General features: G+C 52.3%; 2 protein-coding genes across 6 annotated transcripts in view; one reads left to right on the forward strand and one right to left on the reverse strand.

Moving 5' to 3' along the window:
- Window positions 1-23,087, reverse strand: part of AFG3L2 (AFG3 like matrix AAA peptidase subunit 2) — a 76,249-nt gene extending 53,162 nt beyond the window's left edge. The window contains exons 1-3 of one of the 4 annotated variants that reach the window (XM_026455983.1): window positions 16,858-16,903; window positions 15,305-15,400; window positions 4,056-4,184 (exon numbers count right to left, since the gene is read on the reverse strand). In XM_026455983.1, the coding sequence (XP_026311768.1) occupies window positions 4,056-4,079 (24 nt within the window). In that variant the 5' untranslated portion in view covers window positions 4,080-4,184; window positions 15,305-15,400; window positions 16,858-16,903. Of the gene's footprint in view, window positions 1-4,055; window positions 4,185-7,695; window positions 8,741-15,304; window positions 16,928-22,956 lie in introns of those variants that run through there. The other 3 variants (XM_026455985.2, XM_031934506.1, XM_026455984.2) reach the window with 3 other exon arrangements.
- On the forward strand, window positions 381-22,581 carry PRELID3A (PRELI domain containing 3A). 2 transcript variants are annotated; one of them, XM_023228456.3, is made up of 7 exons: window positions 381-756; window positions 12,323-12,491; window positions 13,202-13,291; window positions 18,581-18,651; window positions 18,761-18,863; window positions 20,885-20,967; window positions 22,235-22,581. In XM_023228456.3, the coding sequence occupies exons 1-6, from the start codon at window positions 725-727 to the stop codon at window positions 20,936-20,938; spliced, it is 519 nt and encodes a 172-aa protein (XP_023084224.1). In that variant the 5' UTR covers window positions 381-724; the 3' UTR covers window positions 20,939-20,967; window positions 22,235-22,581. The 2 variants fall into 2 exon arrangements, with proteins under 2 accessions (XP_023084224.1, XP_023084223.2); XM_023228455.3 differs by lacking the exon at window positions 381-756 and having other exon boundaries at window positions 11,928-12,491.
- Window positions 23,088-23,375: the final 288 nt, after the last annotated feature.

The raw sequence follows: 23,375 nt of genomic DNA on the forward strand, positions 1-23,375 counted from the left end.
GAGCCCAGCTACCAGAGAGCACCTGGCTGCAAATTGTAAACCTACCTCCTGTCATAAAGATATGAAAAATTCATTTTTCCCTGGGATAAAGGCAATTAGCAAACGCAAACCGCCACTGCATTTACTAATGGCTACTCCATCATCAGGCGAATTTAAGATGAACTCTGTGACAAATGGTGCAGTGGAGTCCCCTCCCCCGGAGGGTTGTCTCGTTTACCTCGGGAGCATGTGTGGGGTAGGTGGCATCCTCCCGGCTGTTTGATACAGGCTGAGATTTCTGTCTTTGCAGCCTATTTGCGGATTGCTTGTGATGCACATCACATACTGGTTTAATGTTTGTTCAACACCCAAACTGCAGTGGAGTTTTGAGGGTTGACAGGTTCGTTTTTCATCACACGTCCCCGACAGTAGAAACCGGCGTAGCTGGACAGGGCCTTGGGAGAATTTGGACAGTGGGAATAAGGACGAGCGTCGCCGCCTACGCCCGCCGCATCTGCAGCAAGCGCGCACCGCGAACCTCCGGGTAGCAGCGCAGGTCTGGGGCTGCGCCACAGCCGCGCCCGCAGAGCTATTTTTAGCCGCCGCAGCCGGCCCAGCCACCAGACGGGGTGGGCGGCACCCAAGAGCGCCCCGCCCATCGAGGCCCCGCCCACGCCGCGCCGGGAGCTGCGCTGGCCGGAGCACCCGGCCCGGATCCCAGATCCCGCGCCCTGCGCCGGCGGCAATGAAGATCTGGAGCTCGGAGCACGTGTTTGGGTGAGGCCGGGCTGAAGGCCGCGATGGGGCCGCCCGGACGCCGGCTCCTGCTCCCGAGCCCGGCTGGAGCGGTCCGGGAAAGGCCGGACCTCACAGCGGGCCTCGCGGAGTCCCCCGCCCTGCGCCGGCGGTTCCCAGACCGCGACCTCGGCGTCCTGGAGAGCGGCACGCGCCCTTCCCCGGGACCGCGGTCTGGGCGAGGCGCTGCGCCGGGTCCGGCCTCTCCCCCGGCGTGCGCAGGGGCCTCGCTGCAGGCAGAGAGGCCCCGCGGGTGGTCCACGGCCAGGGCGGGGGCAGCCGGAGCGGGGCGGCCGGAGCGGGGATGGCGGGGGCTGGGGCGGCCGGAGCCGGGGAGGGGGCGGGGGAGGCCTGGCGCTCGCTGCTCTCCTTTGGGTCGGGAGCCGGGCAGGGGAGAGGCCTGCAAGCTGGCGCCCTTGCTGAGATTGTCATAAATCTTCCGCGCGTTTGACTGAGGGCCCACGGCGGGCTGTGAGCGCTGGAGAAAGCTGAAGGGGAAGAAGGCATTTGGGGGACCCTGGCCCTGAACTCACTTGTAGGCACGGAAGGCCTCCAAACCAGCGTGGAAAACCCCGAACTGTTTAAAAGTGCCCCCGCCCTGGCACACGGATGGAAGTAGAGGTCATTATCTTAAGTGAAGCCAGGCCCAGAAAGACAAGTATCGCGTGTTCTCACTCCTAAGTGGGTGCTTAAGAATGTGTTCACATGGATGTAGAGAGTGAACATCAGACGATGGAGACTCTGGAGGGTGAGCGGGTGGGAACAGGGAGGATAATGAGAAATTGGTTAATGGGTGCAAGGCACCTTCCCGGGTAGTGCATACCCTAGGAGCTCTGACTTGATTACTACGAAATCTATGCATGTAATGAAATTGCACGTATATTCCGTAAAATTGTGCAAAGAAAAAAAAAGTGCCCTCCTAACCTAAGTGGTATCTTCTTAAGTCAGTGATCTATGACACACTGAAATTATTCTTTAATATTTATTTACAGCAATAAAGATTTTTAAATTATCTGACCTCACTTAAGCATTAAGCATTTTATTTTTGGGGGAAAAAAAGTACTGCGTGGAAAGAATTTGTCATCCTTTGACTATTTTTTTATTTTTTTGAGACCGTCTCGCTCTGTCACCCAGGCTGGAGGGTTTTTTTTTTTTTTTTTTTGGAAACAAGAGTCTTGCTCTGTAACCCAGGCTGGAATGCAGTGGTGCGATCTTGGCTCACTGTAACCTCCCCATCTCGGGTTCAAGTGATTTTCCTTCCTCAGCCTCCTGAGTAGCAGGGACTACAGGCATCGGCCATCACGCCCGGCTCATTTTTGTATTTTTAGTAGAGTTGGGGTTTTGCCATGTTGGCCAGGCTGGTCTCGAACTCCTGACCTCAGGTGATCCACCCGCCTCGGCCTCCCAAAGTGCTGGGATTATAGGTGTGAGCCACTGTGCCTGGCCTGACTTTAAACATGTAAAATTATGATAAAAATATATTGAGTGGTTTCAAAACCTCTGAAATTATTTTTCATGAAGTCTTTAGACTTGATGGGATCTAATTTTTTGTATGGCCTGCAGTGTTTTTCAAGTAGGGTTCCTTCAGCAACAAGGATGGGGCATCACTGAGCCAACTGGATGCTGTGGACAGTTAGGTCATTGCATACCAGGGGTGCCCAGGCGGTTGGGGCTCAGTTTTCTCATGGAATGCCTGGGGTCTGCCCTAGAGCTGTGTTAACTGTCTGTGGACAAGCACAAATGAATAGCCAGCTGTGAAAAATCACAGTTGATGCTTTTGAAAATTGTTGCAGCTGCTAACTCCCATTTATTTTTTAAGGTTTACTGAAGTACACTTTACATACCATAAAATTATACACATTTTAAGTGTATAATTCATCAAGTTTGACTAAGTGCAACCATCACACACACAGTCCTGTCTTAGAACACTGCCATCCTCCTACAGAGGTGCCCCACGGGCATCAGCTTCCCATTTTACCCCATTTTCACCCCTGCCCCAGGCAACCAGGAATCTGTTTTCTGTTTCTATGAATTTGCCTTGTTGGGACGTTGCATGTAAATGTCATCCTGCAGTATGGGGTGTTTTGTGTCTGGCTGCTTTCACTTCCCATGATCTTGAGGCTCACCATGTGGTAGAGTATCAGTATTTCATTTCTCCTGGCATTCATTTTGTATTCCTGGCACCCCGCCAGGGCCTGGCGCTTAGCAGGTACTCAGAAGGGGTGAGGAATCTCACATGGAGATCAGATGCCCTTCCAGGACGGGGGCAGCTCTCCACCAAAGGAATCCTGGTCATCCCTGGAGCTGCTGTGGACTAGGTGCTAATTCTCCGCCATAGACTTTTGAACTTAAAAGCAAAGGGCTGTAATGAAGCCTGACAAATGTGGAATGTGGCTGGCTGAGAAAGCTGTCATTGGCCTGTGGCTGGACGGGTTACGAATGATGTGGCACTATGAGGTGGCATCACATCCAGATGACAGTACAAATTAGAAGTCTGGCTTCCTGGCTGCACTTACTGTGTAGCTTTCCCCTTGTTTCGTCCATTGAAATCCCTGATTTCTTTTCCTTTGAGGATTATAGACCTTTCTTTTTCTTTCTATATTTTAAAATAATGTTTGTTTTACTGTTAGGTGAACATTTGATTGGAAATTAATTTCCTTTTTTTTTTTTGAGGCAGAATCTTGCCGTGTCGCCCAGACTGGAGTGCAGTGGTGCGATCTTGGCTCACTGCAACCTCTGCCTCTCGGGTTCAAGCAATTCTTTTTTTTTGAGACGGAGGAGTCTCGCTCTGTCGCCCAGGCTGGAGTGCAGTGGCGCGATCTCGGCTCACTGCAAGCTCCGCCTCCCGGGTTTACGCCATTCTCCTGCCTCAGCCTCCCGAGTAGCTGGGACTACAGGCGCCCGCCATCTCGCCCGGCTAGTTTTTTGTATTTTATAGTAGAGACGGGGTTTCACCGTGTAGACCAGGATGGTCTCGATCTCCTGACCTTGTGATCCGCCCGTCTCGGCCTCCCAAAGTGCTGGGATTACAGGCTTGAGCCACCGCGCCCGGCCTTCAAGCAATTCTTGTGCTTCAGCTTCCCAAGTAGCTGGGACCACAGGCGGGTGCCACCACGCCTGGTGAATTTTTTGTATTTTTAGTAGAGACGGGGTTTCACCATATTGGCCAGGCTAGTCTCGAACTCCTGACCTCAAGTGATGCACCCACCTTGGCCTCCTGAAGTGCTGAGATTACAGTACTTTTGAAATGAAGAAATAATTAGGCATACTTTTGATCTTACCAAGTTTTCTTCCTGTGTCCACATCAAGAAGAAACTCTGCAGGCCCTGAGATCACTCACAGCAGACAGCAGTGTAAACACTCGGACAAAAACAGCCCAGTGAAAGCCCATGGATTAACATGTGTGTTACCTAGACAGGGGAGAAAGTAGTTTAAATATAATTAAAAATATATGACCAAAGTATAGAAAGGGACATTTAAACATGAACAGAGTTTAAAATGTCTTCCTCCCTTGCCGGGCGTGGTGGCTCACACCTGTAATCCCAGCACTTTGTGAGGCCGAGGTGGGTAAATAACCTGAGGTCAAGAGTTCGAGACCAGCCTTAACATGGAGAAGCCCCGTCTCTACTAAAAATACAAAATTAGCCGGGTGTGGTGGTGCACGCCTGTAATCCCAGCTACTCGGGAGGCTGAGGCAGCAGAATTGCTTGAACCTGGGAGGCGGAGGTTGCAGTAAGCCAAGATCGCGCCACTGCACTCCAGCCTGGGCAACAGGAGCGAAACTTCATCTCAAAAAAAAAAGGCCAGGTGCAGCGGCTCTCGCCCGTAATGCCAGCACTTTGGGAAGCCGAGGCGTGCGGATCACGAGGTCAGGAGTTCAAGACTAGCATGACCAACATGGTGAAACCCTGTCTCTACTAAAAATTCAAAAATTAGCCGGGCATGGTGGCACACACCTGTAAACCCAGCTACTGAGAGGCTGAGGCAGGAGAATTGCTTGAACCCGGGAGGCGGGGGTTGCAGTGAGCCGAGATTGCACCATTGCACTCCAGTCTGGGTGACAGAGCAAGACTCTGTGTCAAAAAAAAAAAAAGGTTTTCCTCCTGGAATTGAATGAGGTTTCAGGCAGACCTATAACAAAATAGTCAGTAACAAAGCCCATCACAGATAGATTTCCAGCAGAGCTCAAGGCTGCACACACCTTTGATTCTTACAGCTGCCAGGAATGTCTGGCCATGCCCGTCACAGGGCAGGATGGGCTTTGGGGCAGGGGGAGTCATGCTAAAGCAAGTTTGGCTTCCAGCCAGGAGCAAGGAAGAGAAATTGAACATTACAGGTGAATTGAAGCCTGCTCTTTCCCCTCCCCACTGCTGTTCCGCTGTGTTTCCCTCCCAGCAGGTAGCCATGAGGATTGAGTTTGGTGGGCATCCTTCTGAGGGCTCTATGTTCCAGAGGTTCACTTTACTGCATCTGTGTACATGCATGTGTCATTGTCACATGTGTCATATTGTCTTCTTTTCTTTTTCTTTTGAAATGGAGTCTCACACTATCACCAGGCTGGAGTGCAGTGGCAGGATCTCGATTCACTGCAACTTCTGCCTCCCAGGTTCAAGCAGTTCTCCTGCCTCAGTCTCCCGAGTAGCTGGGATTACAAGCACCTGCTACCATGCCCAGCTAATTTTTATCTTTTTAGTAGAGACAGGGTTTCACCATGTTGGCCAGGCTGGTTTCGAACTCCTGACCTCAAGTGATCCACCCACCTGGGCCTCCCAAAGTGCTGGGATTACAGGCGTGAGCCACCATGCCTGGCCAAATTATCACTTTAAAGCTCAAATTTTATCTTTGGCAGCAAATGCTATCAGTTGTCTTCCTTGAAGCACAGGCTGACTTTGTTAACATTCAAGAAATTATCTGCCAGATCCCCAAGTCTAAATAAGCAAAGTTTATCTGTTTATTCTTCTTTTTGTTGATTGCTCTTTCAAGAACAAGAGGCAGGCAGTGGAAAGCAGCAGAGAGACAGGGGCTCTCCCTCACAGTGAACAGGTGCCAGCGCTCCCAGACCCCCCATAGTCGAGGGACTTGGGCCGCAGCAGCAGAGGCGCTTCTGGTGCACTTCTGTTCCCTCACACAGATTATCAAAGAGGAGAGTACTCAGGGGTCAAGCAGTCATAAAATTAATCACTTGGCCATGTAACGACAGATGTCCCTAAGAGAAACTGGCATTGTTTCCTGAGTGCACAGCAGTGAGGACTGCGGCGGCCACATGTGGTCTGGAGCCCTGCCTCGCTGCTGGGAAGACACTGGCTCTGTGCCTTCATTGCTTTTGCAGAATCAGTGCAAATGGTCAATACAGCAACAAAGGCCAGTCATTGGCTGGACGCGGGGGCTCATGCCTATAATCCCAGCACGTTGGGAGGCCGCGGTGGGTGGATCACCTGCGGTCAGGAGTTTGAGACCAGCCTAGTCAACATGATGAAACCCCATCTCTACTAAAAATACAAAAATTAGCTGGGTGTGGTGGCTCATGCCTGTAGTCCCAGCTACTCGGGAAGGTAAGGCACAAGAATTGTTTGAACCCGGGAGGTGGAGGTTGCAGTGAGTCAAGATCACACCCACTGCACTTCAGCCTGGGCAACAGAGTGAGACTCGGTCCTCCCCTCCTCCCCTCCCCGGCCCCCACCACCACCACCACCACCAACAAAAAAGGCCAGTCATGTCTCAGTAGCACTGTGACAACAGTTGTAGCTGGAAAAGGTCTTGGAGCCCCCAGCGTGTGTGGCCCACACGCTAGGGAGCAGCTGATGGAGGCCTCGGGTCACTTGGTGGTGGGGTGTAGTAGGCTCTTTATCTTGTTTTTGGCTGCCTACATCTTTTTTCTTTCTTTCTTTTTTTTTTTTTTGAGACAGAGTCTTGCTCTGTCGCCCGGGCTGGAGTGCAGTGGCCGGATCTCAGCTCACTGCAAGCTCCGCCTCCCGGGTTCCCGCCATTCTCCTGCCTCAGCCTCCCGAGTAGCTGGGACCACAGGCGCCGCCACCTCGCCCAGCTAGTTTTTTTGTATTTTTTAGTAGAGACGGGGTTTCACCGTGTTAGCCAGGATGGTCTCGATCTCCTGACCTCGTGATCCGCCCATCTTGGCCTCCCAAAGTGCTGGGATTACAGGCGTGAGCCACCGCGCCCGGCCTTTTTTCTTTCTTTTTTTTAAGAGATGGTCTTGCTCTGTTGCCTAGGCTGGAGTGCAGTAGCGCAATCATGACTTACTGCAGCCTTAAACTCTTTGGCTTAAGTGATCCTCACATCTCAGCCTCTGGAGTAGCTGGGACTACAGTTGTGTGCCACCATTTGGTGGCTTTTGCCACCAAAAAATACCTTTGGTATTTTTTGTTGACATAGGGATCTTGCTCTGTTGTGCAGGCTGGTCTTGAACTCCTGGTCTCAAGTGAACTTCCTGCCTTGGCCTCCCAAAATGCTGGGGTTACAGGCATAAGCCAACACCTGGCCTGCCTAAATCTTTTTGTTTTGTTTTGTTTTGTTTTGAGACAGGGTCTCACTCTGTCACCTAGGCTGGAGTGCAGTGGTGTGATCTTGGCTCACGGCAACCTCTGCCTCCCAGGTTCAAGCGATTCTTCTGCCTCGGGCTCCTAAGTAGCTGGGACTATAGGCGTGTGCCATCACGCTCAGCTAATTTTTGTATTTTTAGTAGAGATGGGGTTTTACCACGTCGGCCAGGCTGTTCTAGAACTCCTGTCTTCAAGTGATCCGCCTGGCTCGGCCTCCCAAAGTGCTGGGATTACAGGCATGAGCCACCGCACCTGGCCTTAAATCTTTTTAAGACAAATTTTTTACTATGGAAATTTCAGAACTATGCACACATGGAGGGACTAGAATACTGAGAGCCGGTGCCACCCCCAGGTTAACAGTTACCCTCAGGCAGCCAGTCCGGGGTCCTCTGTGTCCCCAGCCACTGGTCCTTCCCTTGGGTTATTTTAGGCAAATCCCAGACATCTTGTAATCTCCTCCTCCTCCATCTTCCCGACACTGTCGGTGCTTAGAGAGTCCTTTGTTACTCCTTTCCAGTCCCCAGCACGGAAACCAGCTTCCCTTAGCCGCAGGCAGACCCACCACACACGTGGCGTCGGTGTCGGAGTGTTGAGGACTCCTGTGTATGTGGGGAACCATCCGTGCTGGGTGCCAGCAGAGGCCTCTTGCCCTTGGGGGACAGGATTCCCTAGAGGTCTCCATGACAGCAGCAGAGGAGGCTTCTGCCGCCTGGCTGGGGATCCCTGAGTAGGCAGCTCTCTGCTTGAAAATAAACTTCAGCACATTCCTCTTCTGCCTAAACCAGGCAGCTGAGAACCCTGACTGATTTCAGCAGGGGCGGGGTGTCCATTTTCAGCTTCTCTGGGTAAACTGCTCCCATTAATGCCTGTGCCAGTTTGTGTCCACCAGCAGCACTTCCTGTTTTCCTATTTCCTATACCCTTTCCAGTACTCAACATTGCCAGACTTGTCTATTTTTGCCCATTGAAAGCGTGTCAGGCTATTTTTGTTCTGTTTTTGTTGTTGTTGTTGTTTGTTTGTTTTTTAGACAGGGATTTGCTTTGTCACCCAGGCTGGAGTGCAGTGGTGCAATCATGGCTTATTGCAGCCTTCAGCACACCCTGAAGAAAGGGCAGATTAGGACAATTAGGGTGATGAAGTGACTTGCTAGCAACCCCTCAGCAGTCCGGGGGAAGGTCCATGCTGAACAGGTGTGGTGGCTCCTCACTTGGCTCCCATCAGATGTGTATCTGACCCCTGCAGGTTTCAGGCCTAAACAAGTGCAGAGCTCTGGAAAGGAAAGCAATGGGTAACTTGCAACCACTCTGATGGCAGGAAATAAAACAAGCGGCGGCTGAGTGTGGTGGCTCATGCCTGTAATTCCAGCACTTTGGGAGGCCAAGGCAGGAGGATTGCTTGAGGCCTTGAGTTCAACACCAACCTGGCAACATAATGAGACCTCCAGTCTCAGGTGATCCTCCTGCCTCAGCGTCAGCCTCCCAAATAACTAGTACCACAGGGGCGTGCCACCATGCCTGGTTAATGTTTTCTTTTTTGTGGTGATGAGGGGGTCTTACTGTATTGCCCAGGCTGGGCTTGAACTCCTGGCATCAAGCAATCTTCCCGCCTCAGCCTCCCCAAGTACTGGGATTTATAGGCATGAGCCACCGTGCCCACACAAGGCTATTTTCTTTAGCCAAGGTGTGTGCTATTGACTTGCTGTGCTTAGACTTGATCATTTTAGAGATGTTGAGATATTATGGTTATCATTTTCCTCCATTGTTCTGTTGATACATGTATTAACTTGTGTGGTCATCTGCTGTAATTAGTAAAATTATTTATTATGTGCGTATTTTAAGCAGATTGTATTTAGTTTAAATCATCAGCCAGAAAGATGAAAGTTTTTTTGTTTGTTTGTTTGTTTTGAGTTGGAGCCTTGCTTTGTCGCTCAGACTGGGGTGCAGTGGGGCGATCTTGGCTCACTGCAACCTCCACCTCCCGGGTTCAAGCAATTCTCCTGCCTCAGCCTCCCAAGTAGCTGGGATTACAGGCGCCCACCACCACGCCCGGCTAATTTTTGTATTTTTCTTAGAGATGGGGTTTCCCCATGTTGGCCAGGCTGGTCTTGAACTCCTAACCTCAAGTGATCTGCCCGCCTCGGCTTCCCACAGTACTGGGATTACAGGCATGAGCCACTGCACCCAGCCCTAAGATGCAAGAATTTTATATGAAAGAAGCATTATTTGAGATAAGCTTAATGCAAAAATCCCTCAATGTTTAGATTATTTTAAGCTTAATGTTAGAAGGCATAGCCTATTCTGCTTAAAGTAATGATTTCTATGGGAACAAGTCTAAGGAACTTAACTGAGAAGCCTTCAGATTATTCACTGAGGAGGCTCTCCTGGGCGACTGCGGCCCTTTCTGCTTCTCATGGATCTCTAGATTCTCTTTCCTCATGTAGGTCTGGGGTCTACCATGTCCCTGACAGTTCTTGCCTAAACCTCAGAGAGACGAAAGGGCTCCACTCTGACTGAATTCCTAGAGTGATCAGGACCACCCAGTCTTGGCTTCCTCCCCCTTCTTCTCTTTATGTTGCCAGTGGAATGTGTCAACTGAGTGACACAATTGCATGGTTTGAAAAACTGAACATAAGTGTTCTGTTGTTGAGAGAGGATTCCAGGCCAGGCCCTGACAATTTAGAGGCCACCGAATGTAATAGAAAGAACAGGTTAGGGAGCTGCGAGACCTGGTTCTCATCTGGGCCCTGCTGCTGACTTTCATCTAGGACAAGGGTTTGATGAGGGATGAGGGTAAAGTAAATTAATGATCACTCAGTTATATTAAAAAATGACCTCAAATATGGAACAAAAAACTTCATTATCCTCATCATCTTTCATATTTTATTTGGAGATTTCGTTTCTAGAACTTTCTCCTAAGGAAGACTTAGATATGTTGAAAGACTAATGTACATAAATGTTCTCTACTGTTAAAATTTATCATGTAAAAGTGGAAGCAATCTACATAACATAACCCACCATAAAGGACTGGTGAATACACATAGCCACAAGATGACCTAGCGTGCAGCCATTTATAATCCTGTTTCTGAAAATGGCTTCATGATATAGGAAGATGTTTATCAGCAGTTATAAAAAGTGGATGGTAGGGTGGGCGCGGTGACTCACACCTATAATCCCAGCACTTTGGGAGGCCGAGGCGGGTGGATCACGAAGTCAGAAGATTGAGACCATCCTGGCTAACATGGTGAAACCCCGTCTCTACTAAAAGTACAAAAAATTAGCCGTGTTTGGTGACGGGCACCTGTAGTCCTAGCTACTTGGGAGGCCGAGGCAGGAGAATGGCGTGAACCCAGGAGGCAGAGCTTGCAGTGAGCCGAGATTGCGCCACTGCACTCCAGCCTGGGCGACAGAGTGAAGATATGTGTGCATGTGCATGTATGTGTATCTGCATGCATATGTGCACACATGTGTGAATGTGATGGTACATATGTGTGTGCACACATCCGGGCTTGCCTCTGGGCTGTGTCTACACAAGTGCTGGACGAACCTCTCTGGGCACCTCTGAAGAAATAATGATCTTGTCAGAGAATGTCCTTGCAGGAGGCTCAGAGGCTTCCTGGGAGAGAGCACACCCTGAAGAAAGGGCAGATTAGGACAATTAGGGTGATGAAGTGACTTGCTAGCAACCCCTCAGCAGTCCGGGGGAAGGTCCATGCTGAACAGGTGTGGTGGCTCCTCACTTGGCTCCCATCAGATGTGTATCTGACCCCTGCAGGTTTCAGGCCTAAACAAGTGCAGAGCTCTGGAAAGGAAAGCAATGGGTAACTTGCAACCACTCTGATGGCAGGAAATAAAACAAGCAGAGGCTGAGTGTGGTGGCTCATGCCTGTAATTCCAGCACTTTGGGAGGCCAAGGCAGGAGGATTGCTTGAGGCCTTGAGTTCAACACCAACCTGGCAACATAATGAGACCTAAAAAAATTTTTTAAATAAAAAGTTGGGCCAGGCACAGTGGCTCACGCCTGTAATCCTAGCACTTTGGGAGGCTGAGGTGGGCGGATCACGAGGTCAGTAGTTTGAGACAAGCCTGGCCAACATAGTGAAATCCTGTCTCTACCAAAAATACAAAAAAATTAGCTGGGTGTGGTGGCGGGCACCTGTAGTCCCAGCTACTAGGGAGGCTGAGGCAGGAGAATCGCTTGTACCCGGGAGGCAGAGGTTGCAGTGAGCTGAGAGAGTGCCATTGCACTCCACAGCCTGGGTGACAGAGCAAGACCCCGTCTCAAAAAAAAAAAAAAAAGTTGGCCAGGCGTGGTGGCTTATGCCTGTAATCACAGCACTTTGGGAGTCGGAGGCAGGCGGATCACGTGAGGTCAGGAGTTCCAGACCAGCCTGGCCAACATGGGGAAATCCGCCTCTACTAAAAATACAAAAATTAGTCAGGTGTGGTGGCGGGCGCCTGTAATCCCAGCTACTAGGGAGGCTGAGGCAGAGAATCACTTGAACCCGGGAGGTGGAGCTGGCAGTGAGTTCAGATCGCGCCACTGCACTCCAGCCTGGGTGATAGAGCAAGACTCCGTCTCAAAAGAAAACAAAAGATTAAAAAAGTTATTCAGGTGCGGTGGCACACGCCTGTAGTCCTAGTCCGAGCTACTGGAGGTGGGGCAAGGGGAGGCTGAGGCAGGAGGTGCACTTGAGCCTGGGAGGTTGCGTCTGCAGCGACCCTGCTGGCACCACTTCTCTCCTGCCCGCTGGGCGACCGGGTGAGACCCTGTCTCAGACAGACAAAAGCCACGGGGCTGCTCGGTGCTGCGGCGTGCAGGTGCTGAGCCAGCGGGCGGGAAGGCTCGCGGACTCCTCCGGTTTGTCGGATGAGCCTGTCATTAAAGCGAGGAGACAGACGCAGGCCTGGCGGCGGCTCTGGCCTCCCTCCCTCTCCCCTGCACCCCGGCCCGGCCCCGGCGCTCGCTCACCGCCGCCTGTGCTCTCCCCGCAGCCACCCGTGGGACACGGTCATCCAGGCGGCCATGCGCAAGTACCCGAACCCGATGAACCCGAGCGTGCTGGGCGTGGACGTGCTGCAGCGCCGCGTGGACGGCCGCGGCCGCCTGCACAGCCTGCGCCTGCTCAGCACCGAGTGGGGGCTGCCCGGCCTCGTGAGAGCGGTGAGCGGGGCGGGGCTGCGGCTCCCAACGCGCCCGACCCCCCACTCCGGCCCCGCCCTCCCCCACGTCCCGCCCCCACGCCCCGCCCCGCGCCCCGCCCCCACGTCCCGCCCCAGGTCCCTCCTCCCCTCTGAAGCCCAGCCAGCCTCATCCTGGGGCACCGGGGTTAGGCTTCACCACGGCTCAGCCCCCCGCGGCCTCTTCCTCAGAGCCAGGGAGGCCACTGGAAATGCGAATCTGAGCACGGCTCACCCCAACCCGGCGCCCGGATCTCGCCTCCACCTGCGGTCCACACCCTGGCCTGGCGCAGGCCCCTCCGTCAGCCCAGCTCCTGCTGCAGGGTCTGCACCTGCCGCCCCCAGCCCAACACCTCCACCTCAGCACTAGGGTGGCACCTTCCTCTTTGGGGCTCTGCCCACACCCCACCCGGCAGAGGGGCCTCCCGGCTCCACTGCCCGCAGCCTGCTGTATTTTGCCGGGAGCACAGCGCTGCTGGACGGTCCACTCTGTTGGAATTCATTTCTTTGCTCAGTGGCTCACCTGCTGGAGCAGAAGCGCCCTGGACACAGGGGTTTTGTCTCTGTCCCTTGCTGCATCCCATGATACCATTTCTTGAATAGTGAACTAATTAGTAAATGCAGTGGTATTTGGTGGTGATATGAAGTAGTATTTTTAACGTTCCACTATGCTAGTTTTGCTTTGTTTTTTAGATTTTGGGAACCAGTAGGACTTTGACATACATCCAAGAACATTCTGTGGTGGATCCAGTGGAAAAGAAAATGGAACTTTGTTCCACCAACGTAAGCAACGGCCTCAGATGAGAAAGGGGCTCAGTGTGTCTGGGTGGTGGTGCGTAAGGCCTTCGTTTAATTCTATTTCCAGCCCACCTTTGGTCTAGGTGTTGATATTTTTAATAGAAAGGCTGAATTTATTTAGCAGTTTATCTTTTTATTCAAGTATAATAAGTATATAGGGCCGGGCGCGGTGGCTCACGCCTGTAATCCCAGCACTTTGGGAGGCCGAGGCGGGCGGATCACAAGGTCAGGAGATCGAGACCATCCTGGCTAACACGGTGAAACCCCGTCGCTACTAAAAATACAAAAAACTAGCCGGGCGCGGTGGCGGGCGTCTGTAGTCCCAGCTACTCAGGAGGCTGAGACAGGAGAATGGCGGGAACCCGGGAGGCGGAGCTTGCAGTGAGCCGAGATTGCACCACTGCCCTCCAGTCTGGGCGGCAGAGCCAGACTCCGTCTCAAAAAAAAAAAAAAAAAGGTATATAGAAAAATGCACAGAATGATAAATTGTCACAAAGAACACACCTCTTAACTAGCAGGCAGGTCAAGCAACAGAATTTGACCAGCCCCTGAGACCCCTTGGGCACCCCTCACAGGATAACCACTGTCTTGACAACCAGCAGACGTTTTTGTTTTTTTAAAGATTGGGTCTTGCCCTGTCACCCAGGCTGGAGTGCAGTGGTGTGGTCAATAGCTCACTGCAGCCTCACCCTCCTGGGCTCAAGTGATCCTCCCGCCTCAGCCTCCCAGATAGCTGGGACCACAGGCATGTGCCACCATCCCTGGCTACTGTTTTTTAAAATTTTTTGTAGAGATGGGATCTCGCTGTTGCCCAGGCTGGTCTCGAACTCCTGGTCTCAAGTGATGCCTCCCAACCTGCTTTTTTCTTTTTTGTTTTTTTTTTTTGAGACAGAGTCTCTCTCACCCAGGCTGGAGTGCAGTGGATCTCAGCTCCCTGCAACCTCCACCTCATGGGTTCAAGTGATTCTCCTGTCTCACCCTCCCAAGTAGCTGGGACTACAGGTGTGCACCACCAACGGGCATTTTTTTTTTTTTTTCCCCGAAACGGAGGCTCGCCCTGTCACCCAGGCTGGAGTGCAGTGAAGCGATCTCGGCTCACTGCAACCTCTGCCCCTGGTTTCAAGCGATTGTCCTGCCTCAGCCTCCTGAGTAGCTGAGATTACAGCCGCCTGCCACCACACCTGGCTAATTTTTGTATTTTTAATAGAGATGGGGTTTCACCATGTTGGTCAGACTGGTCTCGAACTCCTGACCTCGTGATCTGCCTCCCTTGGCCTCCCAGAGTGCTGGGAGCCACTGCTCCCTGCCCCAACAGGCATTTTTAAAGCTACTTCCCCCTTTCATTCCTCTCTCACTTCTCTCAGTTAAAAAAATGTATATTGGTTTAATGCTAATGCAAAGAACATGTTGGGGAACTTGCGTGGGCTAGGAAAATTATTTATTTCATAAAATAATCCTTATTTTCAGCAAATATAGAAATGGGCTATGGTGGGTGAAGTCAGCCGTGCCCTCATCTGGCCTCCCTTGTCTGTCCCCAGTGCCACGGTTGGCTCTGGCCACCACTCATTCACTGGTTCTGCCAACAGTATCAAGTGCCTGCCCGGTACCCGGCACAGTGCTAGGGATGGGGAATGCAAGGATTAAAAGATATTCCCTCCTGACTGGCTCTGTCATCCCACGGTCGGCATCTAACAGCCTGTGTAGGTGGCAGCGAGCAGGAACCCCCCAAGTGGCTACGTGAAGGTAGGTGACAGGGAGCCTGGCAGGCCTTCTCCAGACACACTGGCAGTGGGTGCCCTTGAGCCTTAGAGAGCCACAAACAGATGGTGTTGGAGACTAAGAGGGGAAGGTGGTGTGGGAGGGAGGAGGCTGGAGAGGGGCAGGGACGAGACCACAGAAGAGGCAGAGGAGCTGGAGGTCGTTTTTGTGGTAAGAAGGAGGCGCTGAGAGTTTGTTGCAGGAAGGTGAGGTAGCCGGGCTGTGGGTGGGGAAGAATACCTTGGCAGGCTTGTGGAGAGAGGGCGGCTGATGTTGGGACCTGAGCCAGGGAGACCAGTAGTCCGGGCAGGTAATTGTCCAGGTGAGAGGTAACGGCTGCATGGGGCGAGACATGGGGAGTGAGGAACGGGAGGCTCATGGTGCAGCTCCACTGTCTGGTTAGGGCGCCAGGCTGAATGGTGGCCCATCAGGGGCAGGTGTGAGAAGAGAGAGGTAAGCTTGCTTTGCACATCCCGAGTATGCAGCCCCTGCACAGGAGGCCCTGGAGTGTCCGGCCTAAAGCTGAAGGTGCGGCCAGCAGCGCTGCAGTGAGGGAGGAGTGACCTGGGCCCAGGGGCAGGCAGGGCTGGTGGGCACAGTGGGTAGGGACAGGGCTGAGGAGCAGGTCATCCAGGCGGCCATATGCAAGTACCCGAACTGGTACCTGGGCAGCTCCCCATCTTCTCAGCATCTTGTGGGAGGCCCAGTGTTTGAAACAAAGTGGAGCTGCTCTGGGTCCTGCAGCTCCCCTGCCCCAACCCGATGGCCTCGGGAGCTCCTATGAGCTTCTCAGGCGGCCATGGGAGTAGCCCGCCAGGATGCTTGGTGCTGTCAGCCAGCCACACGCTGCCCAGCTGGGAGCACCTTCTGTAGAAAGCAGTGGGTGCGTCCCTGTGTGCTGAGATGAGGCTCTGAGCCACCTGCAGGATAGAGCCTAGCTCCTTAGTGTACTACCCAGACCTCTGCCAGTGTCCCTGGTCCTACTGGCTCCTTGTCCCAGGCTGCACGAAGTCACAGGAGCCTGTTGGGGCCCCCTGGCTATTCCTCACAGCTTATGTATTCTGTTCTCTCTGCTCCCAAAATCAGTATTTACTTATGAAATTCCACCTTATACTTCCAGAAAACTCAGTTGTATGTAAAAAGTAAGAGTTTATGCTCCAGTGAAGTCTGATGGAAAGGAAACGGGGTTTGGAGCAAGCCACGTGCTTGTATCCTGAAGCCGTCGCTGGATGGCCCGATGGCTCGGGGATGCTATTTGCATTTTCTGAGTCTCACATTTCTCATATAAAAAAGAAAAGAACAAACCTCAGAGAAGTAAGGTTTATGCAACACAGTGACTTGCATAAAATATTGCACATAAAATGACCACAGCTGATCAGGGTTTAATTTGTAATTGATATTGTTAGATATTTCTGTAGAATGAAATGCCCATACACATGAGACTCTTGATAACCTGGTTCTCAGTGGGAGAGAGATTTCCTACTAACCATTCGCACTGGGACAGTGAGGCTGGGGAAGGGATTCAGTGAGAGAGGACTGAAAAAAATGAGTATCACTACAGAAAGGTTAATTTGCTTTTCACTGCTTAAACTTTTTAAAACATGGTCTTTTATCAGAAGTGACGTTTCAAGAAGAGGGTGAATTGGGTTAAACAATGAAGCAATCCTAGAGCTCTGTTGTCCAGTGTGGCAGCCACCAGAAACGTGGCTATTTAATTTTAAGCTATTTATGGCCGGCCCGGTCGCTCATGCCTGTAATCACAGCACTTTGGGAGGCCGAGGCGGGTAGCTCACCTGACTTCTCTGAGGTCAGAAGTTCGAGACCAGCCTGGCCAACATGGCGAAACCCCATCTCTACTATAAATAGATCGCACTATTGCACTCCAGCCTGTGCAACAAGAGTGAAACTCCATCTGAAAAAAAAAAAGAATTAAGCTAATTAGGATAAAATTAAATTAAAAATTCCATTCCTCAGTCACATGAGCCACATTTCAAGGGTGCATTAGCTGTTTGTGTTTGTGGGTACCACATCAGACAGCATGCATAGGACATTACTGTTACCACAGAAAATTCTGTTAGCGTGGCTCTAGAGCTCGTGTTTACACTGCTTTTGATAGAAAATGTAGACTGGGCGCGGTGGCTCACGCCTATAATCCCAGCACTTTGGGAGGCCAAGGAGGGCGGATCACGAGGTCAGGAGATGGAGACCATCCTGGCTAACACAGTGAAACCCCGTCTCTACTAAAAATATGAAAAAAAATTAGCCGGGCATGGTGGCGGGTGCCTATAGTCCCAGCTACTCCGGAGGCTGAGGCAGGAGAATGGCATGAACTGGGGAGGCAGAGTTTGCAGTGAGCTGAGATTGCACCACTGCCCTCCAGCCTGGGTGACAGAGCAAGACTCCATCTCAAAAAATAAAAAAAGAGGCCAGGTGTGGTGGGTAACACCTGTAATCCCAACACTTTGGGAGGGTGAGGCAGGTGGATGATGAGGTCAGGAGATCGAGACCATCCTGACCAACATGATGAAACCCTGTCTCTACTAAAATACAAAAAAAAACTTACTTGGGCGTGGTAGCACATGCCTGTAATCCCAGCTACTCGGGAGGCTGAGGCAGGGGAATCACTTCAACCTGGGAGGTGGAGGTTGCAGTGAGCCCAGATCATGCCACTGCCCTCCAGTCTGGTGACAGAGCGAGTCTCCATCTCAAAAAAATAAGAGAAAAAAAGAAAAAGAAAATAAAGGCCGGACTCAGTGGCTCACGCCTGTAATCCCAGCACTTTGGGAGGCTGAGGTGGGCGGATCGAGAGGTCAGGAGATCAAGACTATCTTGGCTAACATGGTGAAACCCCATCTCTACTAAAAATACAAAAAATTAGCCAGGCATGGTGGTGGGTGCCTGTAGTCCCAGCTACTCGGGAGGCTGAGGCAGGAGAATGGTGTGAACCCAGGAGGCGGAGCTTGCAGTGAACCCAGATCGTGCCACTGCACTCCAGCCTGGGTGACAGAGTGACACTCCATCTCAAAAAAAAAAAAAAAAAAAAAAGTATAAATATTCATAAGGAGTTAGTCTGTTTATAGGAAGTGGTACTGGAGGAGAAAAGAACCCTGCAGTCTCCCAGTAGATTCAGAGTCTGTCCCATCCAGTCCTAGGAGACAGAGCTCCGTGGGCTGCCGTGGGTGGGTGAAAAGCTTTCTCCCACTTATATGAACACACAGGACTTTTTGTCCTTTTCCATAATACAACTTCTGATAGTTTTGGCAGCTTGACTGTACCTTGAAGGCCGGAGCCCTGCTCACGGGTGGAGTGGGACATGGGAAGAAGACAGATGACAGTTGCCAGAAGGAACAGCAAAGCCATGGTTTGCTAGGACTTAAACTGGTCGTATCTTCTATGCCTAAAAGTTTCTTCTGTTCTGACCCCACCAAGTGCTAATTTTGGGATGGAAGAGTATGGGCAGGCGGTTTCGGAAGAAATGCAAGAGAAATACAATCTAAACCTTTTTTTCTTTTTAAGATCACACTCACAAATTTGGTGTCAGTTAATGAGAGGTTGGTGTACACACCTCATCCAGAGAACCCAGAAATGTGAGTCATCTCCTGTGGGATTGACACATTGAATGCCAAGGGTGAGGGCAGGGCAGACCCTCCTCTCTGTCAGGGCTGGTCAGCCCCTTTTCTTCTTGCTCTTTTGCAGGACCGTGCTCACACAAGAAGCCATCATCACCGTGAAGGGGATTAGCCTCGGTAGTTATTTGGAAAGTTTAATGGCCAACACGATATCATCCAATGCAAAGAAGGTATGTACCTCAATCCTAGAAGTCCTGGTGTGCTCTAGTTGTTAAGTGCCAGATTAAGAAGATGACATTTTTAGTCTCACAAGTCTTCCTGGCTGGACATGTTAGCTCAAGTCTGTAATCGTAGCACTTTGGGAGGCCAACACAGGCGGACCGCTTGAGGCCAGGAATTCAAGACCAGCCTGACCAACATGCTGAAACCCCGTCTCTACTAAAAATACAACAGTTAGCTGTGCATGATGGCACACCTCTATAGTCCCAGCTACTCAGGAGTCTGACATGAGAATTGCTTGGAGCCATGAGGTGGAGGTTGCAGTGAGCTGGGCCACCACTGCACTCCAGCCTGGGTAACAAAATGAGACTCTGTCTAAAAAATAATAATAAAAAATAAAAAACAAATAAGTAAATAAATAAAATCCAGAGTGCTGGGGCTCTCCATTTGTGCTGAGCTCATAATGCTACAGCATTTCAAAACTTGGGTAGGGAAAGGCTGACCCAGGTCTGAGGGAAGTGCATCTGTGAAAGCCAAGGGAGCCATAAAGTTACTCTTCTCAGTAGAGAAAGTATGGGGTAAACCTGGAGCGTAAACTCAGCCAAGGCAACTACCACTTCAAAGAGCCCAAATGTCATAAGCTCAGTTACCAAAGCAAACTCAGCCACAGCATCAGAGATACCAGGTGTTAACAGTGTCAGGTAGGCTATTCAGGACTTGAGTAGTTTCCCATTTGATGGGCATTACGTGGCTTTGGCTGAACCTGTCCAGCGGTGATGCCTCCGTGGGGCCTGCCGCCGTCTTCGCAGCTCCTCTCTGGCAGGATTTGGCAGTGAGCTTTGTGGAGGTGAGAGGAGAAAGGGTGGATCCTAGAGGCCATCCATGGCACTCCCTTTGTGTCCCGGGCACTGGAATGGAGGCAGAGATGGTTCTAGAAGTCCAGGTCGCCCTCCCCTCCAGCAGAGTTGGTGGAAAGAGCTTGAATGTTTGGGAGGAAGATGTTCCTCACGTTTAAAGGATGCCACTTGCCAGAGCAGGGCCTTTGCTTTTCACCTGGGCCCACCTGACAGGCTCATGTCTTCCCTTTGTCTGTCCCCTGTGCCCCTCCCTCTTTCTCTTCCCCCCTTTTTGGGGGTCAGAAGTGAGTCTTCGTTTTCGAGATCAGTGGGTGACTCCTAAGGCTCTACTTCCCTTTCCAACGTCCTTCCGTGCTCAACTCGCCAACCAGTGGAAACCCATTTATGCCTCGCGTTTAGTCTCATCACCAACAGAAGAGCCTGTCTGTCTCGTTCTGTGGACTCCAGATGTGAGAAACAGAGATCTGAGCAGCTTAGCTCAGTTCAGAGGAGGCAGGGCCGTGAAGCTCAAAGCGGGAGAGCTTTGTCCATGCCGGAGGAAGGAGACCGGGTCTCATCCATCGTTTCCAGTGCTTGGTTTAGGGCAGAAGCCCTAAATGTTTGCCAAACAAAATACTGTAAGAGGAAGGGAATATTCAGCGAGGCCACAGCTACCTTAGACCTTTTATGTGAAAAACTTGGGGTAAACTCAGTGAGGACAAATTGGCTTTCCTTTATTTCACTTTATTAGGGGTTGTGTTGAAGGCTGAGGAGAGAATCACTGCTTCCCCTAGCACGGTGGGGAGAGGTGTTGTGCCTGGAAACGGCGGAGTGGCCCGAGGGCAGGGGCAGGGGCAGGGGTTGAGGGTGTGTGCAGGTGTCCCCCTGGGCTTTCCTGGCCTCCTGGGGCAGCCTCAGCACTGGGATTTGGGAGGTGAGGGACAGGACTTGCTGTATTGAGCTAAGCCGGGCGCTGGTTTGCTAACACAGCAGTGACTCTGAGGCACTGTTTTCCTTCCCCTTTCTGAGTTGGAGGAGCTGCCTGCCTGTGTGATGATCACTTGGAAAGGTCACTGCTGTGTCTCCTTGTAGCTGCAGCGCTTCCCTTCTGCAGTTGAGCCCGTGGACTTGTCCCTTGCTGTCTGCAGCGGGAGGCGGGACGGCCCCCTCAGTGCTGAAACCTTTCTGTGTTGCAGGGATGGGCGGCTATCGAGTGGATAATTGAACACTCTGAAAGCGCTGTGAGCTAAGGAGGCGCCTGTGCTTGTGATAAATGGTGGTGAGTACAGTATTCACTCACCCGGGGGGGCCTTGCAGCCTCTTGTGACCTGTGTGCATGGCGCACATGGCGAGGGGACGCCGGAAAGATGCAGCTGCTGGTGGCTCTCCAGCCCAGAGCTCCTTAGTTTTCCACGGTGACACAGAATCACCGGGTTCATCTTCTTTCTACTTCATTCCTTGCTTCGTGGCAGGATCTAGATTCCAAGGCCGTTTGCTTTTAGCAGTGAAAGCCTTTTCTGGCGTTTCCTGGAGCTTCACAAACATTGCTTGGCGTCCTGGGCCGTCAGTGGCTGGACTTCTAGTGGCCCTGCCCCGATGACCAGCGGCCACCAGGGCCTGCTCCCCGGGGAGGATGCGCCTCCCGCCAGAGGCTGCGCTGCTCTGGGCTGCTCGTCCCCATCTGTCCCCCGTGTGTGTGGCTCCGGGGATCCTTAAGAACTTCGTGCTGATTTTGTCCAAGTCACTGAAGCCACGCTTTGCTCTCCTTGAACCCAAGCAGGGGGCGGCCTTGGGCCTCGCCTCCTTCATGGCCGCACCCTGGGTTCAGCGCCTGTATGGAGCTCCCTTGCCTGGCGGCCTGTGTCTGTGTGCTGTGTGCTGTGTGGTGAGTATAGATGTGTGTGTGGTGAGTGCGGTGTGTGGAGTGTGCTGTGCATGGTATGTATATAAGTGTATGTGGTGGGGTGTGTGTATGCCGTGTGTGTCGTGGGCATGTGCTGTGTGTGGCATGTTGTGTGTTTTTGCTGTGTGTACTATGTGTGTTGTGTGTATATATGTGGTGTGTGTGTGTGGTGTGTGTGTATGCTGTGTGTGATGTGCATAGGTGTGGGGTATGTGTGATGTATATATATGTGTGTGTGGTACGTGGGGTGTATTGTGAAGTGTGTGCTGTGTGTGATGTGTATATGTGTGGTGTGTGTGTGCTCTGTGTATGTGATGTGTATATGTGTGGTGTGTGTTGTGTGTGCATGTTTGTATGATGTGCATATGTGTGATTTGTGTGTGCTGTTATGTGATGTGTATGTGTGGTGCATGTGCATGTGTGTATGCCGTGCATGCGTGTGATGTGTATTGTGTGCTGTGGGTGATGTGTGCATGTCTGTATGATGTGCATGTGTGCAGTGTGTGTGCGTGTATGTGTGTGTGTGCATGTGTGTAAGATATGCATGTGTGTGATGTGTGTGGTGTGTGTCACGAGTGTGGTTTGTGTCTTGAGTGTGGTGCGCCCTCTGCCCTTCTGCGAGCTGACCCCGGTGTCTCCGCAGACGCTTCCCAGAAGAAAGGAAAGAAGCAGGTGAGGAGGTGAGGAGAGGACGAGCAAGGACGGGACGGAAGAGCGCGTCTGGCTGCGAGGGCGCGCAGGGCCGGCCGGGGAGGAGGATCGGGCTGGACTCATCGCGGGTCGCAGGTGACCCCGGGACCGGACGTCCCTCCCCTCATGAGCGTGCAACAGGGAGCAGCCCCAGCCAGCCCCGCCGCCGCCGTCTGCGAGGATGGAGGGCGCGAGGCCCTCGCCCATGCCCCTTGGGGCGGCGCCCATCTCCCTGCCTGCCATGGTGGCCCAGGCCCTTGTCTCCCTGCAGGGGGCCTGTGCCGCTCTGGGGCACGGGGGCCTGGGACCATGGCTTTCTTCTTGGCCCCCAAATGCCGTTCCTCGAGTGGCTAAGCCTCTCCTGACGGGGCTCCGCACGCGGGGAGAGGGCTGGGGTCCGGGGTCTCCGGCCTTTGCCGACCCCCTCCAGCCTGCGCCTGCCCCGGGGACACCCTGCGCCCGGGCTGGAGGCCCCGCCTCGCTGCTGGCCAGCCTCCCCTGCTGGGCTGGAGGCCTTGGGTCCCTCACAGCATCCGAGGTTTGAGTTCCTGCGTTTCTCTTTACAGCTTTGTGTTGCAGGGACAACGCCAAAGTTCTTTTCCCCACCATATTTAAATCAAAGTTGTTTAAAACAACATTAATTTAAAAATATATAGAAAAGCAACCCATGCTTACGGTTAAAAACAAGTGCAGGAGTCTGGAGTCCGCTGGAGGGTAAAGGCTCCCGCGCTGCCAGTCGGCTGTTCTTCGCAAAGCCTGCCGGAAGTTTTCTGTGCTTATCAAAGCGTGTGTGTGGCCTTTGTCTTCCCTTCCTGTATTAAACACAGATAGGCTCGTGCTGGATACGCCGTTTCGTGTCTGTCTTTTTTCTGCGTTTAAGCAGCGCCATCTTGAGTGGAGCTGTGCGGCCCCTGCCTCCCTAGTCCCGAAGGCAGCGGGGCCTCTGGCCTGTGCCGCCCTCCCCGGGACGCGGCGCCCGGGAGCGGCCCCTCTTCCCGCAGCAGCTCTGTAATGTCCCAGTGGGGATGGTCTAGAACTTGTCAACCTGGTGGTTCTGCTCCAGACGGAAACAAGGAAACGTGGGATCCGGAAAC

The sequence above is a fragment of the Piliocolobus tephrosceles genome, chromosome 18 (assembly GCF_002776525.5).
Source record: "Piliocolobus tephrosceles isolate RC106 chromosome 18, ASM277652v3, whole genome shotgun sequence".
In the NCBI taxonomy this organism is placed as follows: Eukaryota; Metazoa; Chordata; class Mammalia; order Primates; family Cercopithecidae; genus Piliocolobus; species Piliocolobus tephrosceles.

Coding starts and splice junctions, on each gene's coding strand:
- PRELID3A (XM_023228455.3), top strand. CDS start 12,198: ATGAGCCTGTCATTAAAGCGAGGAGACAGACGCAGGCCTGGCGGCGGC. Junction 13,292..18,580: donor TGGAACTTTGTTCCACCAAC/GTAAGCAACGGC, acceptor TTTCTTTTTAAG/ATCACACTCACAAATTTGGT. Junction 18,864..20,884: donor TATCATCCAATGCAAAGAAG/GTATGTACCTCA, acceptor TCTGTGTTGCAG/GGATGGGCGGCTATCGAGTG.